Source organism: Myotis lucifugus, unplaced genomic scaffold (assembly GCF_000147115.1).
Source record: "Myotis lucifugus unplaced genomic scaffold, Myoluc2.0 scaffold_6, whole genome shotgun sequence".
Classification (NCBI taxonomy): Eukaryota; Metazoa; Chordata; class Mammalia; order Chiroptera; family Vespertilionidae; genus Myotis; species Myotis lucifugus.
In genome coordinates this window covers 19,403,784-19,420,396 of record NW_005871054.1, presented here as the reverse complement: position 1 = coordinate 19,420,396, position 16,613 = coordinate 19,403,784, and the positions used below count along the sequence as shown (strand labels likewise).

The 16,613-nt window shown below is 35.8% G+C and overlaps 1 protein-coding gene across 1 annotated transcript in view; it reads right to left on the bottom strand.

Annotated features, from left to right (window-relative positions):
* The window catches only part of STRN (striatin), a 78,410-nt gene that overhangs the window by 30,527 nt on the left and 31,270 nt on the right, over positions 1 to 16,613 (bottom strand). Inside the window, exons 3-7 of the mRNA XM_023747804.1 lie at positions 16,029 to 16,102; positions 10,576 to 10,654; positions 7,501 to 7,668; positions 5,237 to 5,372; positions 1,897 to 2,032 (exon numbers count right to left, since the gene is read on the bottom strand). Coding sequence (XP_023603572.1) covers positions 1,897 to 2,032; positions 5,237 to 5,372; positions 7,501 to 7,668; positions 10,576 to 10,654; positions 16,029 to 16,102 — 593 coding nt within the window. The remainder of the gene's footprint in view (positions 1 to 1,896; positions 2,033 to 5,236; positions 5,373 to 7,500; positions 7,669 to 10,575; positions 10,655 to 16,028; positions 16,103 to 16,613) is intronic.

Sequence of the window (16,613 nt, the reverse complement as noted above, 5' to 3'; positions counted from 1 at the left end):
CGCCCGGGCGGGCTAGCTGATCGCTGCTGCATCTCCCAGCCGCCCCAGGTCGGGTCGCACACAGACGCCCGCTGCCCGGGGTCGCAGATAGCAGGCCCGGATGGAGGCAGGGCAGGCAGGATGGCGCTGTCCCGCCCCACCGCCCCGGGGTCACAAACAGCAGGCCCAGATGGCGGCGGGGCAGGCGGGATGGCGCTGTCCCTCCCTGCCTGCAGTATGCCAATTAGCCGCCATCTTTGTTGGTGGTTAATTTGCATATCACGCTGATTAGCCCATGGGAGGCGTAGCAAAGGTACAACCAATTACCATGTTTGTCTATTATTAGATAAGATGTGGGACCATAACTCATGCCTTAAAGCTAAGGAAGTTACATATGGGTCTTTGGAGGAAAATGAATCCCAATCGCCACTGCAATAAGAATGGCAATGAAAAGGGCCAACTATTATTATTCAGATGTATGACTCCTTAAAGAAAGACCTTTGTGTAGCACAGTGGATCTAGCTATATTGGTAGAATTGTTGCCTGAAATATCTGAATAACTTGATATATAAGCACATTAGGGAATAAGACAGAAGAGACACTCATTTTACTTTAACTTCCTCTGATTTCCAAACTTTGTTCTGGGGAGGGGGAAAAGGTCAGTCACTAAAATAGCCATTATATTGGCCATATTATGATTTTAAGTGACTATCCCAAATAATTCTTCAAATATTTGACATGAAAAAGAAGTGGTATTAACATTATCAGATCCCTGAAGGAAAAGGGACAAGAAAATATTAGGATAGTTATTCATTCTCTAACCTTATCAGTCTTTAAAGTGCATAGACTATAAACTAAGGGTGTTCTAAAATTCTTTAACCTCAAGAAAATTTTCTCTCATTCCAAAACACTTGTTTTAACTCCTGTTAGACATTTAAAATAGTAAACACGCTTAGAACAATTCACACACAAAATCTGATGCCTTGTGCAAACTGACAAAACCTGACTGGAATGATAACTACAATTTTTAAACTTTATTTCTTTTTGTACAGAAGATGCCAGAGATGAGCTCTCTAAATCCTCTAAAGCAGCAATTTTCAACCTTTTTCATCTCATGACATACACTAATTACTAACATACTGCAGCACACCAAAATATGTATTTTTTGCCAATCTGACAAAAAATAGGTATAATTTTGATTCATTCACACAGACGGCTTTTGCTGTGTTGGCTGATATTTTTTCTTTTATTTGACAATCTAAGAGAAAAGAGATCAGTGCTCCTGACTAAACAGTCAGGTATCGTATGTTTTAAAAATTCTTGCAGTGCCCTAGCCAGTTTGGCTCAGTGGATAGAGCGTCGGCCTGCGGACTGAAAGGTCCCAGGTTCGATTACGGTCAAGGGCATGTACCTTGGTTGTGGGCGCATCCCCAGTGGGGAGTGTGCAGGAGGCAGCTGGTCGATGTTTCTCTCTCATCGATGTTTCTAACTCTCTATCCCTCTCCCTTCCTCTCTGTAAAAAATCAATAAAACTATATATATTTTTAAAAAAAAAATTCTTGCAGCACATCGCTGCTCTAATACATTGTCATATTCAATTTCCACAAAATCTAGATTTGCAAGTTTTACTATCTAGGCAGAAAATAGAAAACATTCTGTATGTGAATTCAAATTATTTTCATACCGTATTCATTTTTTAAAATGAAATAATTACTTATACAATCTTCTTTAAACACACACAATACACACACACACACACACCCTAGACAAAAGGTGATGGTAATGAAAAGTTCATTGCATCAATATTTCAACTAATAAGAGATTTAAAGTGTTCTTTAAGATGTTTCCCTCCTGGAAAAAATATTTGTTTCTTTTCTTTACATAATGTCTCTGGTTGAATCCAGTACCCTTCCTTACCCCAGTCTGTTCCGTCACCTGCACTTCTAGATTCACTGTCGCCTTCCTCTGATGTAACCAAGAAGTCAAACTGCTTTAGAGCTTCTTCTGTATCTCGATCGTCACTGCTCTGAGGCAACGCTTTTTTCCTAACAATCTATTGAGAAAACATGCCAAATTAAAATGTATTATGGAAGTAATTTAAATAAAGGAGAAGGTACCCTTTACCATTGAGTGACAAAACCCAATTAATTGTTTCCTTCAGAAAGTGTATCTTTGTAATACCTATTCAACAGTGGAAAACAGATGTCTCTTTAAAAAGTGTATAGACTATAATATTATACATTTTAAAGTAGTAATTTAAATTTTGTTCAATGATTTCTTACTGTAAATAAACTAATGGAGTCATATATTGAAAACACTGGAATATAAGACACCTATTTAAATTAGATAGATAAAAATATGTACTCTATTATAAGAAACACTACCAAATCTTGTATTTCTTGGATACAGTTTGTTCAAAGAAAGAAACACTTCATAAAACATTGCAAGAGCTTTCAGAATATAACCATGATCAATTTTAACTGTAATATATCATTCCCTTATAAAATTTACAATCACAAAAACTAAAAACTCAGTAATGCATGCCTTAGACTTAGAAACTATTCTGTTTGTGGCCTGGGGGGTGGGGAGGGAGGGTGGAGGAATAGGAAAGGAATTCCCATTATTATTTCTACTGTCCCAGCCTTGCATCAATTTTCTCCAATAACTCTCTATAATATTCAAGTTTTTCCTAAAATATGGATGTTTCAGAGTGAGACTTGACTTAGATTTAATAGCAAATCTAGTAAGGGCTGTAATATCTCATTTTTATATATTTAGGAATCTCTAGAACCACAAATCCAGTTGGAAGATTAAAACTTAGCCTTAATGCATGCAGAGATTTTTTAAAACAACACATTTTTATTGATTTCAGAGAGAAAGGAGAGGGAGACAGAAATATCAATGATGAGAATCATTGATCAGCTGCCTCCTGCACGCCCCCTACTGGGGATAAACCTGGGCTGTGCCCTGACTGAAAATCAAACCATGACCTCCTGGTTCAGAGGTCCACGCTCAACCACTGAGCCATACCAGCTGAGCCAAAGATGACTTTTGAGATCTATATGCCAATACTTTTTATGAATTATCTCCTTTTTGGTCACCTCCACAACCAAAAGCCCAAACAAATTAGGACAACTGATTTGCAGCTTCTTTTGAAAAAATGGACTCAGTATCTCCACTTCTCCAGACCTCAGCTTCTTCACTTCATGTAAAACTGAAATAGCATGATCTGATCAACTTCATCACTGGACTATTTTGAGTAGTTTAAACATATAATGGTTCAACATACAGATCAATGGGTCAGACTAAAGACTCTAGAAGTAGACTCTAAGAAATAACAATTACCTGACTTGGATGGCCCTGCTCTCATGCTCATGACTGATACCACTTGTCAATCACAGCACTTTTAATCTAAGGCCAGATACAGCCTCAGGAATCCTTCTCAATGCACACTCCAGGAAACTACTATCAATAGAAGAAAGCTGGCACAGTGGGTGAAACCTACTCTGCCTTTCCTGGTATATAGGAAAACTGAATAGGAGAAATCAAGGATTCTTAAATGATGCTAGAATAATTGGTTTGACTATTTAGAATATTTCCCTAAAATCAAGAAATGCTATAAAAATATCTGGAACCGTAAATTCAGAGTCTAAATGTATTTTCAACACTAGTTATTACTAAGTATGGTATTAAGTCACTCAACTAACTCTTTGGGGGGGAAAAACTGTTTCTAGGTCTCACCTCCTCTATATAACCTAACGAAGAAGGAAGATAAATGGCAAGATGAAAACCACTGTCTGTCAAGTATCCCATTTAAACAAATAAACAAAAACTCCTGTATTTTTAATGGCGAGACATAGGAAAAAAAGTGAACTGTGGTTACCAATGGAGAGTAGATTAGTAAATGGGAATGGATGGAGTTTATTGTAATAAGCATGTATTACTTTTCTTCCTTATATCTAAGGTTCCACCCCATTCCTGCCCAGAGAAACAATAATCTGGAAATAATAATTTGACAGTCTCTGATGGGAGCAGAGGGCATAAAGAACAAAGAAGTCACACTTAGAAAATACTTATAGTTAAATATATCATTTTCATTTAGTGTCTCATATTCTTCACAAAATCCTCTGGGGAGATGGGTGTGTATTATAATCCTCATTTTACAAACTAAAAAGTTTAGCCTGAAGGATTAATAAGCACAGATAATTAGTAACAGAATTGGGACTTAAACCCAAGGCTTTTGACTTCAGGTTCAGTCTGCTTTCTATTACCTTACATTCTTCCTCCCTCTTCTTAAATAAAAGTGGAAGAGGAAATGTGAATATTTTCCTAGTCAAAGCAAAGCATGCTTTCATCTCTTACTTTAAAAATAGGAGGAAGGCCAGAACCGGTTTGGCTCAGTGGATAGAGCGTCGGCCTGCGGACTCAAGGGTCCCGGGTTCGATTCCGGTCAAGGGCATGTACCTTGGTTGCGGGCACATCCCCAGTGGGGGGCGTGCAGGAGGCAGCTGATCCATGTTTCTCTCTCATTGATGTTTCTAACTCTCTATCCCTCTCCCTTCCTCTCGGTAGAAAATCAATTAAAAAAAATAGGAGGAAGAAAAGGAAGTAGAAGGAAGAAGAGAAAGAAGGGAGTTGAAGAGGAAAAAGAAAAAAGAAGAGGAGGAAGGAGAGGATAGAAGGGGATAGAATAGAGAAAGGAAGAGAAGTGAGAAAAAGCAATTTAGAGACACCTCTTATTGTAAGAAACTACCAAGGGAGAGTCAATAAACTTACAAAGATGTAAGCAAAATTACAGAAAAACCCTAAACTAGCTTGAAGAAACCTAATGGAAGAGTTCTGAAAGTCTGTAGAACTTGTCTACCAAAGCAACCCTGACAAGAAGAAAACTGCATCAATTATCAATTAGAGTTGATGCCAGTTGCCATTAGGCACCATAATGGGTCTGTCAGTTCTATTGTCTTATAGCAGCGAATAACACTGCATTGTTATAACACACAATGTTTACCATATTCACCAGCTCTATAGAAATGTTTAAATGTTTAATGAATTAACAAAAAGTAAAAAAATGAGGCCCTTAACAGAAAGCTGCTATACTAAAAATACTCCTGAGTGTGCAATAAATACTAAAAACTTTTATACTGCTTCAAATTCATGAAAAAAATAAAGTTACGGGTTTAGGTTGAAAGATATGTATTATTTTTACAGTATGCATACGAGTCCCTAAAAATAATTATATCTGAGTTATCCAACTCACTGTTGAAGTATCAATGACGCTTTTCTCTCGTCCATCAATGTCATCATCTTCGTCTTCATCACTGAAATCTGCAGCTGCACTTTCAGGGAATTTGAAATTATCCAGCACAGAGGCAGAATCTGTTAACTCAGATTTCCTGGTTTAAAACATGTACACCTTGCTCAGTTAATTTTTTAAACTCAACATAAGAATTAATCTGTAATATGATGCACTACCTTCTGTTTATATTGTAACTACATTTCCTCAAATAACATTATGAATGACATTGATTCTTATCCATGAAAGTATAATATAGGAAGTGATTACTTTTTAAAGTACTTTGCAACCCTATCTATTTAGATTAATGATAATCTAATGTAAAGAACCCCTCTTAATTCAGATGTATTTTGATCCTAGGTTAACTTTCATGTATTTCTTCTGTAAAATATTTTTTCTCTCTGCCACAACTTTATTCTATTCTTTTCCTCTATGCTACTCTTCCTATGACACATAAGTTTCCATAATATGCCCTAGCCAGTTTGGCTCGGTGGATAGAGCGTCAGCCTGCGGACTCAGGGGTCCCACGTTCGATTCCGGTCAGGGGCATGTGCCTTGGTTGCGGGCACATCCCCAGTGGGGAGTGTGCAGGAGGCAGCTGGTCGATGTTTCTCTCTCATCGGTGTTTCTAGCTCTCTATTCCTCTCTCTTCCTCTCTGTAAAAAATCAATAAAATATTTTTTAAAAAAGTTTCCGTAACTAGAAAATATGTCATTTTTCTCTGATGCTATCTTATATTTCTGAACAGCTGACGAGCTGAAAAAAAGCAAATGTGCACATCACGTTACTAAATACAATATATTATTCAAATCAACATTTCTACAAAACTTCATCCTATTGGTGAGCATTAAACTTTTGGAAATGATTTCAAATGTGTAAGATTTTAATTTAGTTCCCTAAAAATAAATCTAGTAAACAATTTCCTAATGACCAGAAAGGATAATTTCTCTCTAGTTTATTAAAAAATATTTTAGAAACGAAGGTATGTCTATGAAAAAATATAGCCACACCTATGGACAAAATTTTCAAGACAAATAATAAATTTCAAATCTGCTGGAAGCTACGTTTGAGGTTTTTCCACCCTATTCTTCATCTCTACATAATTAGACATTCAGAATAATATCCTTGTCAGCTTCAAAAGACAGGTCATACCAAAACACAAGACAACTAAAGTGGTCTTTTCTGAGACCTTTATACTGACTTGTTAACCCTTTTCAGTGGTTCTCAACCTTCTGGCCCTTTAAATACAGTTCCTCATGTTGTGACCCAACCATAAAATTATTTTCGTTGCTACTTCGTAACTGTAATGTTGCTACTGTTATGAATCGTAATGTAAATATCTGATATGCAGGATGGTCTTAGGCGACCCCTGTGAAAGGGTCGTTCAACCACCAAAGGGGTCGCGACCCACAGGTTGAGAACCGCTGCTTAGGTAAAACTATAAGCAAGAATGCCTACATTGTCTATGTCTACACAGAGAAACAATCTACATCTCACATTTATAAAAACAATTTAATGTAGTTTTAATTATTAATGAGTATATTTAAGAAGACTCTAATGACATCTGTTTACAAAAATCATATTTTTGAACCTTTACCTAAATCTCATAATTTTAGTTTATGGTCCAGAGAACAAAAACTATGTTCTCACTAGAACAGCAATTATCAACCTTTCTCATGTCATGGCACACATAAACTACTAAAATTCTGTGACACCAAAAAATATATTTTTTGCCGATCAGACAAAAAAAAAGGGTATAATTTTTATTCATTCACACCGCATGGCTATTGTTGTGTTGGCTGTTATCATTTTTTCATTTGACAATCTAAGGGAAAAGCCATCAGTGCCCCTGACTAAATAAACAAAAATGGCTAAGATAAGGTTTACTTCTAAAGGTTTACTTCTTAAAAATTTTAACTGAATTTCCAAAATAAGATCTTTAATGAAGTTCTAATAGTAAGTGACTAAGTTTTAGGATATTAAAATCTGTATTAAATCCATAAATTTCAAGCAAATATCTTAAATAAAAATATTCTTAAAATATCATAAACTCTAATCACTACATGTTATCTTATAATAAATGAATTTTAAATTCCTATTAAACCTTATTATAATTATTTCTGTAGCAGTATCTAAAAGTGCAAGTACCATAAATATCACCCATAAACCAAATATATTTAATAAAAACTAAAGTTATAGCTAAAACACTTTCCAGACAAAATACTTACCCAATCATTGCTGTATCTTTAACTTCACCTTCTGTGCCATTTATAAGTGAGTCCTGATTTTTGTCATCTTCTCTGTCCGTGACATCACTTGAAAAGCCCAACAAAGCTCGCACTCGTTTAGACTTCACATCTAGAATAGTATCTGTGTATCCCACCTCCTGTAGATACCTGTGTATAAAGATGATCCTTACAATTCAGCCATACTGGATCAGCATTCTATAACTTAATACATAAATAAAAGTATTTCTTTAAATTCAATGCCTGCATAGGATTTAACAGAATAGTACCATGCTAGTATGACTTGCTAATAAATAATCTTCCAGCTGCAGATGGAGCTGTCTCTTGCAGTACCAGTCTCTACCATCACTGAGAAAAATCAAAGAACTATACAATACACCATTCATTATATTTATCATAAAAAGAAACTGTTTCTTAATATACCTAATAGCACATTCTTTCTTCTAGGCAGGGTTGGAGCAATCTCACTCTCAGATAAATTACTATTTTATGATAGTAGTTGTTATAGTCAGTAGTCTTTTTACATTTCTGATGTAAAGTGTCACTGTTTAAGATCTAAAGAGAATGTTTCTGGCATACATAGTTTCCTCTATGACATACAATAAGACAGTATAATCCAAAGAGTCACTTCTACAGAAGGAACGCTTCTATCCTGGGACAACTGTAAAATGAAAAATGCAGACCACAATTCAATTGTGGAATGTGTAATGCCTGGGTACACAGGAAGAGGGGCAGCAGCACAGAATAAAAGAGAATAAGCTTTGTATTAGCCTAAATGGGTGTAAAGCCCATTTCTGCCATTTTCATTCTGTTACTTTAATTCTGCTGAACCTCAGCTTTCTTTCCCTTAAAAGAGACACACTTAGTACAGTGCCTGGTATATAGAAGGCACTCAATTTCTATTAACAAAAAAAGATGACCAAAAAAAAACAAAAAAACAAAACCCAAAAAGCGTAGTGGCAGGAACATTAAAAAGGCAAGTGTCACTAATAGCACCATTAATAAAAGTGACTGACAAATGTCAGGCATTAACTTATAAGTAAGCATCAGTCTATGGGATGAGAGAGAAAATAAAGGTGGACAAGATAAGCAGTCTAAGGTCAATTTATTTCAAGACCTGGTATTAATAGTTATTATAGCTCAAAGAGATATCTCACAAAGATATGTGACTAAAATAGAATAAGTGCATCCTATCGAATTAAGACATTCATTTTTCAATCCTATTCAATATTTATAGAAAGGGTTTGATTAAAATTTGGATAATAAATTTCTAACTTCCCTAAACTTAATCAGTTGTTCTTACAAACTAATACAAAGGTATTATGTTTTTCTATTTTTAACAAATAATATTTGATACATACTTCACATTGGCAGCAAAATCACACTACAAATAACTGTTTCGAAAACTGCACTTTCCATAAGTTGGCTTTACTAAATGGTTACTTCCTCATTCACTGATAAAATGTCACCTTTCCTTTTATTTTTTTTTAACATATTTTATTGATTTTTTACAGAGAGGAAGGGAGAGGAGTAGAGAGTTAGAAACATCGATCAGCTGCCTCCTGCACACCTCCTACTGGGGATGTGCCCGCAACCAAGGTACATGCCCTTGACCGGAATCGAACCTGGGACCTTTCAGTCCGCAGGCTGATGCTTTATCCACTGAGCCAAACCGGTCAGGGCTCACCTTTCCTTTAAGGGACAGATTATGAGTCTTCTAAAGTTTTTGCAAATATCTCTTGGATTACTCACTATTACAACTTCCCATTAAAAAAAAACCCAGCAGATTAAGAAGACGTATTTATTTATAAAAAGAAAATGCATAAATCATATTTAAGACCAAAGTCAAGGCACTAGTGAAAAAATCCACTTATTAAATACTAGTGAGCCCTAGCCACTTTGGCTCAGTGGACAGAGCATTGGACTGCAGACTGAAGGGTCCCGGGTTCAATTTGGGTCAAGGGCACATGCCTGGGTTGCAGGCTCGATCCCCAGTAGGGGACGTGCAGGAGGCAGCCAATCAATGACTCTCTCATCATTGATGTTTCTATTTCTCTCTCCCTCTTCCTTCCTCTCTGAAATCAATAAAAACATTTTTAAAAAATAGTTTAAATACTAGTGAAATCTCACTTTCTTTTAACTTCAAGTAGATAAAAAAAAATAGATATATGAAGACATTTTATTATTCCCTTCCCATAACCAAAAGGAATGGCTGGCAGGCATCCACTTTGGAAATTATAGATTTAGAGTATTCACAAGCGATCTGAAAAGTCCAAAACAAGCAGCAAATTTCATTTTACTGAGGCATAAACCTGAATACCAATTTTAAATGTGATATGCAAGGACCAGGTACTGAGCTGGTGAGTAGGTCTCGCCCACCACCTGACATCTGAACCTCAATCCAGCTTTGCTCCCTCCTTATACTCAACTACCCATTTCATAGGAGAAAGTACATGTTAGTGCAATATTTGCAAATAGAGGGAAATCAAAAAGTTCTTCAATCAATTAAAAACACAAATTTAGGGGGCAGAAGCGGGGGGGGGGGGGTAAGAGATCAACCGAAGGACTTGTATGCATGCATATAAGCATAACCAATGGACATAAGACACTGGGGGGTAGGGGAGGCCAGGGGACTGTCAAGGGTGGGGGAAAAAAGGAGACATATGTAATACTCTTTGTAATACTTTAAGCAATAAATAATTTTAAAAAGACACAAATTTACATATAAACACTAATTAAACCTATATTAAAACTTGTTCTTTAAACTATAAATTTAAGTGTATGTAAAATCTAGAAGCTTAAAATTATACTCTTTTTGATGAATCTAAAATAATGAAAAGTATTTATGCCTTATAATTCTTATTAATATTTAATAATTTATAAATTCCACTACCAGGGGAAAAAGTGTTTAATATGAAAAAGGAAAAGTAATTCAATTAAACTTTTCACAGCAGCAGCATAAAATGAGAAAAATTATTCTGAGTTGAAAATACAAAACAAAAATAATCTCATGAAAATACATGATGCTTCTCTTTAATTTGACCAGGAGTTACTTACTGTCTGAGTAGTTGACGACCTTGTTTCCACATTAACTGGCTATTCTGTTGTGGCTGCACCTCTGTTTCATTACCTTCATCTAGAAAACATTAAATCATAATAAAACTGACTTGTCATATACATTAGAGGGTACCTCTATTCATTAAAAATATTTTTAAGATTAAGAATATGTAATACTGCACTGTAAGGTATGTTTCACAACCATGTACATTCTGTTTTTAAGTCAAATTTCCATTAAAAAAAGTCTGAATTCATTACTGCTACTGGATTTCCCTCCGAGTTGTAGAACTGAAATAAAAACATTTTCCAATTCCTTAGGCAGCCTGAGAATTTCCCTCTAAGACAAAGACCTATCCACATCAAGTCACACAATAAGAGTCCAATAAAAGTATCTGAAGTGCCAGGTCAAAATTAGAACAAAATACCCAGGAATAATGGCTTTTTAAAAAAGCCAGTTTGATTAAAGAGGAGGTAGGAAATAATCTCATTCCAAATCTATGTCTTTTACTAGTTATTAAATGAAAACTTCAAGTATTCTTTTTAAGACATTCTTTGAATGAAAATCTCATAGGCCTTGTAAAGCTTTAAATTCATCACTTGGTAGAAGCTTAATCCTTTCAAGAAAGTGGTAAACTAAAAGAGCCTTCTCTGTGTTAAGTCTAAACTAAAGAATTTCTAAACTATAGCATGGCTCCACTTTAAAAATACAAAAAAGTTTACACTTTCCATCAGTCCCTGATTAAACTATAAGAAACTATTATCTCTATAGGGTTTTATTCAAGTGAAGATACAAGAAAGACTGGGTATGTTTGTTTTATGATATTTGATATTACACATTTACTGTGCTCCAGATGGTGTGTTAAAATGTCTACAATATCTGTTTTAATCTTTACAACTCAAAAGATAGGTGTTACTACTAGCCTTGTTTTAAAGATGAGTTTTATATGTTAATTGAAAGGTTTCTAAGTTAGAAGTAGAGTTGTAAGTATTGACATCATGACTAACCCCAAAGCTCATGTATTTTCCTTCATATGCTATCACTACAACAGTAAGAAATTAGAGAAATACATAAATTTAAAAAATTAGATCTTGCACTTTCACTTTTCTCCTAAAATAATGAGGCAAAGCTCTGTAATACACCATCTAGAAATATCAGTAGAGTAGACGGAGGGTAGAAAATACAGTCAGGGGATTAAGTTAACTAAAAAAGGAAAACTACTTTGGGATAACTTCAGAGGGTATATTTTCTTTTTTTTTTTTTTTTTAAAAAGGCAAAAACAAAGGTCTCAATACTAAAGAAAAATGACACTAACTCACAAATTCAGGAACTGTGGATATAATACAGTATGTTCCAATACATCCCCTTATTAAGTCAAGTGAATAAATTGTACTTACCATGTAAAAACATTTACATTAACATTTCAAAAAACTAAAATTTCAGATGTGAAAGAACTTTTGAGGTCATCTAATTTCCCTTAAGAACAGGCTTAAATCCTTTCTATACCATCCTCAGATATAACCAACTGCCTGTGCCTATTCTGGCAGCCAGTGATGTTACCAAAGTGTGGTATATCCATTCAATGGAATACTACTCAATAGGAACAAGGGATGAACTAATGACATACACCCATATGAATTTCAAATGCATTATGCCAAGTGAGAGAAGCTAGAATTAAAAGGCTACATATTGCCTTTCAGGAAAAGGCAAAACTACAGAAACAGAAAACAGATTAGTGGTTGCCAGGAGATGAGAGTATTAAGCAGGGGTGGGAAACATCCGGCCAGTGGGCCTTATACGGCCCGTGAAATCATCTGGTCTGGCCCTGCCAAGGCATTAGGGGTGAGCTAATTAAATGTCTGACCAAATACAGCAGGCTAATTTTTAAGTTGATGATTTTGTATGACCTGAGAACGATGTTATAAATATCCAAATTGCCCTTGGCAGAAAAAAGGCTCCCCACCCATGTTAAACAATTAACTTGTTCGTGATCTCAGAATCCTAAAACTTCTGGTGGGCAGGTATAAAGTAGAAGTAGGTGGGCAAAGTTACTTCTCAAAGGGCTGAGAAGAACCTTTTTTACTTGTCTAAATCAATCATCAATCAAGACTGAAACAATTGTACAAAGGAAAGAACGAACACAGGGAAAAGCCTATGGAGTACAGAAACTACCTGCTGACAAATTATGAGCAAGCTCGCAGGGTTCTGGCGCACTTCTGAAGAGAGATGTCCATTTGAAAGAGTTAAACTGAATGCATATTTAATCACATGGGCCCAGTGTGTGACTGTGGCTGAGTACTGCAAAGATGAAAGGAAGAATATTCGCTGGAACCCCATTTGAGTTTTTCTCAGCCCATCCCCTCACGTGAGAGATAGGATGTCGTGGAAGTCCTAACCTCCAGTTCCTCTCAGATTGTGACTGCTTTGTAGGTGGGTTGTCAAAGAGAGAATTAAGTTAAAATGAAGTCTTGAGGGTGGGCCCTAATCCAAAGTGACTGATGCCCTTATAAAAGGAGACTAAGACAGCAGCTGAGTAGCTGCAAGAGCAAACATATGGCCTACAAAGCTTAAATATTGCTATCTGGCCTCAGAAAAAAACCGCTGACCTGCTCTAGATCATAATCTATCTCCTTATTCTTACCCATTTGGGCTCCTTTTGTCTTCACTTCCTTCCCTCTGGAGTTTTAGTTCGAAGTCTATCCCTTCAACCATTCTTTTGCCAATGTATTCAATTTTCTTGTCCCCTTGTTTTCCATGAATGCAAGTATTAACTATTTTCATTCTGTTTAGCAAGTGTTCAGATCAGTGCTTCTTACTAAACTCATGGTCACACATGTCAACCAGACCCTTAGCTTTTCTCAATCCTACCATTTCTTAGTTTGTCCTCCTGTTCATTTGTTATAAATCTTCTCTACTTTTTGTAAACCTCTCACACACTCTTAGCAGATAATTTTGTCTCAAACATAAAGCCTTCATATTAAATACCTACCACCAAATTGAAACCCTAACCTACAAACCCATCACCTAACTTCCTATATTCTCTCTTGGTAACAATAAAAGACTTGCTCCCCCTGTCATTCTCTAGCTGTGTTCAGAATCCAATCCCTATCACATTTTCAGATACCTTCCTATTTTGTATATCTCTACTTTCTCATTTTCATTTGCTCCTCCTCAAAAAAATACATCCCCACACACACACTTCCTTCACCCTTTGTGTCCTGTCAGCTGTTACCCTCTAATCCCACTCCCTTACCTTCACAACCCAAGCTTCCTGAAAGTTGACTATACTTAGTTTTCATTTTCCACTCATGTCTATGTTTCTCTCCTCACCTCTCTTCTGAAACTGCTTGCAATAAATTCTCAGTGATCTGTTTGTCACTAAATTCTTCAATTCTCTAGACATTAATCAGTAATGATGAAGGGTCCTTACTTCTGAAAACCATTTCTCCTCTTTGTTTCCACTGGCTTCTCTGCTACCATTAGGACAACTTTTCTGAGTTTCCTTTTCAGGATTCTATTTTTCTACCAGTTTTTTTAATGTTGTCATTCCTCAGAGTTCCATTTTAAATCCTCTTCTCACTCTGCATAAAGTCCCTGGATGAGCCTTCACTCAAATGTCTTGAGTGCCATCAGTACTATATGGTGCTGCCTCTCAATCTACATATCAAACCTATACCACCAGCCTAAGCTCCAAATCCACACACCTGTCTACTAGCCACCTTCACTTGATTGCCTAACAAATAAATCCAGAAGTGAACCCTCCATCTTCTAAAACTGCTTCTAGTCTCGTTTTTTAAACTACAACTGTGGGAGTCATCTTTTGATTCTCCCTTTTTTTTCATCCCTTACATCCAAACAAGAACCAATTCCTGCAGATTTTAGGTCGTAAATATTTCCTGAATACACCTACTTCTCTTAAACTTCATTGTTAGAACCCTTGTCTGGGTAACCTTCCTCATGTAGCCAGGTGGCTGTGACAGTCCTCTAACTAGTCTCCCCAATTCCAGTTTTGCTACTCTCTAACCCAGGGGTCTTCAAACTACGGCCCGCGGGCCACATGCAAATACAAATATTGTATTTGTTCCCGTTTTGTTTTTTTACTTCAAAATAAGATATGTGCAGTGTGCATAGGAATTTGTTCATAGTTTTTTTTTTAAACTATAGTCCGGCCCTCCAACGGTCTGAGGGACAGTGAACTGGCCCCCTGTTTAAAAAGTTTGAGGACCCCTGCTCTAACCCATCTTCTAAACTGAAGAACAAATTTGATCACAAGAGTCCTAATTAAGTCCTTCAAGTGCCTTCTCATAACTCCTAGGATAAAGTGTAAACTCCTTAACATATATTACAAGACCTTGTAACAAATTTTACCATCTCTTCCCCCCTGGCTAACTCTCTAGTTGTATCTATAAACATTAATTTCCTCCCTCCAAATACTAGCCAGTTATTTCATTTCTCAAATGTGGCATATTCTTATCTCAGAAACTTTACATGCAAGAGGCAACCAACCTCCCCCTTCCCGCCTCCCTTCCACTCTCACTTAAAAAAAAAAAAATGGAAAAAATATATCCTCAGGTAAGGATTAACAAAAAAATAAATAAAATGAGAATAATATTATCTTTATTAAATAACTATTTTAAAAATTACAGTTAACATACATAAAGCCCCTAGTACAAGGCAGGTATTTCAGTAAGTGATATAAACAATAGTTGTTATCTTCAGATATTTGATCCAGGAATTTAATCTGAAATTACGTCAAAAACAAACTCACCTTAAAACATGGCAATAACTTTTGAACAACTTTTCTTTCTTTTCCTTTACATCTACTAATAAGTAATATCTGATTGTTTCCAGGTACTAGTTTTGTATTGTTTGGTGGGGTGAAGAGAAAGGTAGGAGAAGGATAAAGAAGACATAATGCAAAATAATAATAAAATGTTTCAGCTGTTAAAAGATGATCTAGTTATAGAATCTGCTGTGATGACAAAGTCCAAAACAATTTTGCACCTGAAACTGAGGGATTAGGCTCATTGGACAAGGAATTCCCCTGTACTTAAAAAAGAAATCTTTTACCTCTATAGTTCCTACTCTTTCTCTCAGGATGTCAAGGGCATTCTGTACTTTGTACTGCACATCTCAAAGTTCCCATTAATACTGGGAAGACCCAGCAAGAATCAGTTATGTTGATGTATGTTTCCCCATGAATTCTGATCCTTTCAGTAAGTGTAAAACATAAGCAGAAAATGGGAAACTAAAAGTAAAGGGAAGGGGATAAAAGAAGGAAGCTGGTAGAAAATAATCTAAATGACACTACATGATTAGTATCAAAAGATAAGTAGGTCAGAAAAAATAACATGCAAATAACTAGAAATCAACTTGCAGTTATAAATATTGTAGCTACAAATACTCGATATTAACTTCTTTTTAATCACTTGAACTTCCTTTAAAATTAGCTTACCAGAATCATAGCTTGGAGGCTTCATATCTCCCTGATTCAATTCTGTCCCATATTTCAACTTGTGGTATTTGGCTCTAACAAAGAAATAAGAAAATACAAACCATCTTAAAACATATTTAAGTAAACTTTTATATATGCAATAGGAGTAGTCATCAGTTTGCAGTAGTCCTAGGTAACTTTCAAAGGCCTATAGCCTTCCAAGATGTGAAAGTCATAATACAAAAGCATTTGCCATTACTATTTTGTTGTTAGCCCATGAAGTGCTATTATAACAAATAAAGGACTAACACTGGGAACCATACATCTTCTTTCTGTACTTACTAATGAACCATATTAACATGCTAGCTTTTGTTGTATTCAAATTTTCTTGATAACTGCCAGAGTATTTTATTATCAGAAGCAGCAGAAAAGTTTGGATTGTAAAATAAACTTGTAAAAGACTGACCTTTTTCAAAATCGAGTTTTTTAAAAAGAAAAATCATCTATAATACATTATGTCTTGTCAGGCAATTATGATTTTCCAAGTATGCATTATATTGACACCCTCCAAAGGACGGAGGGGGAACCAGCCCAAATCATGAATAT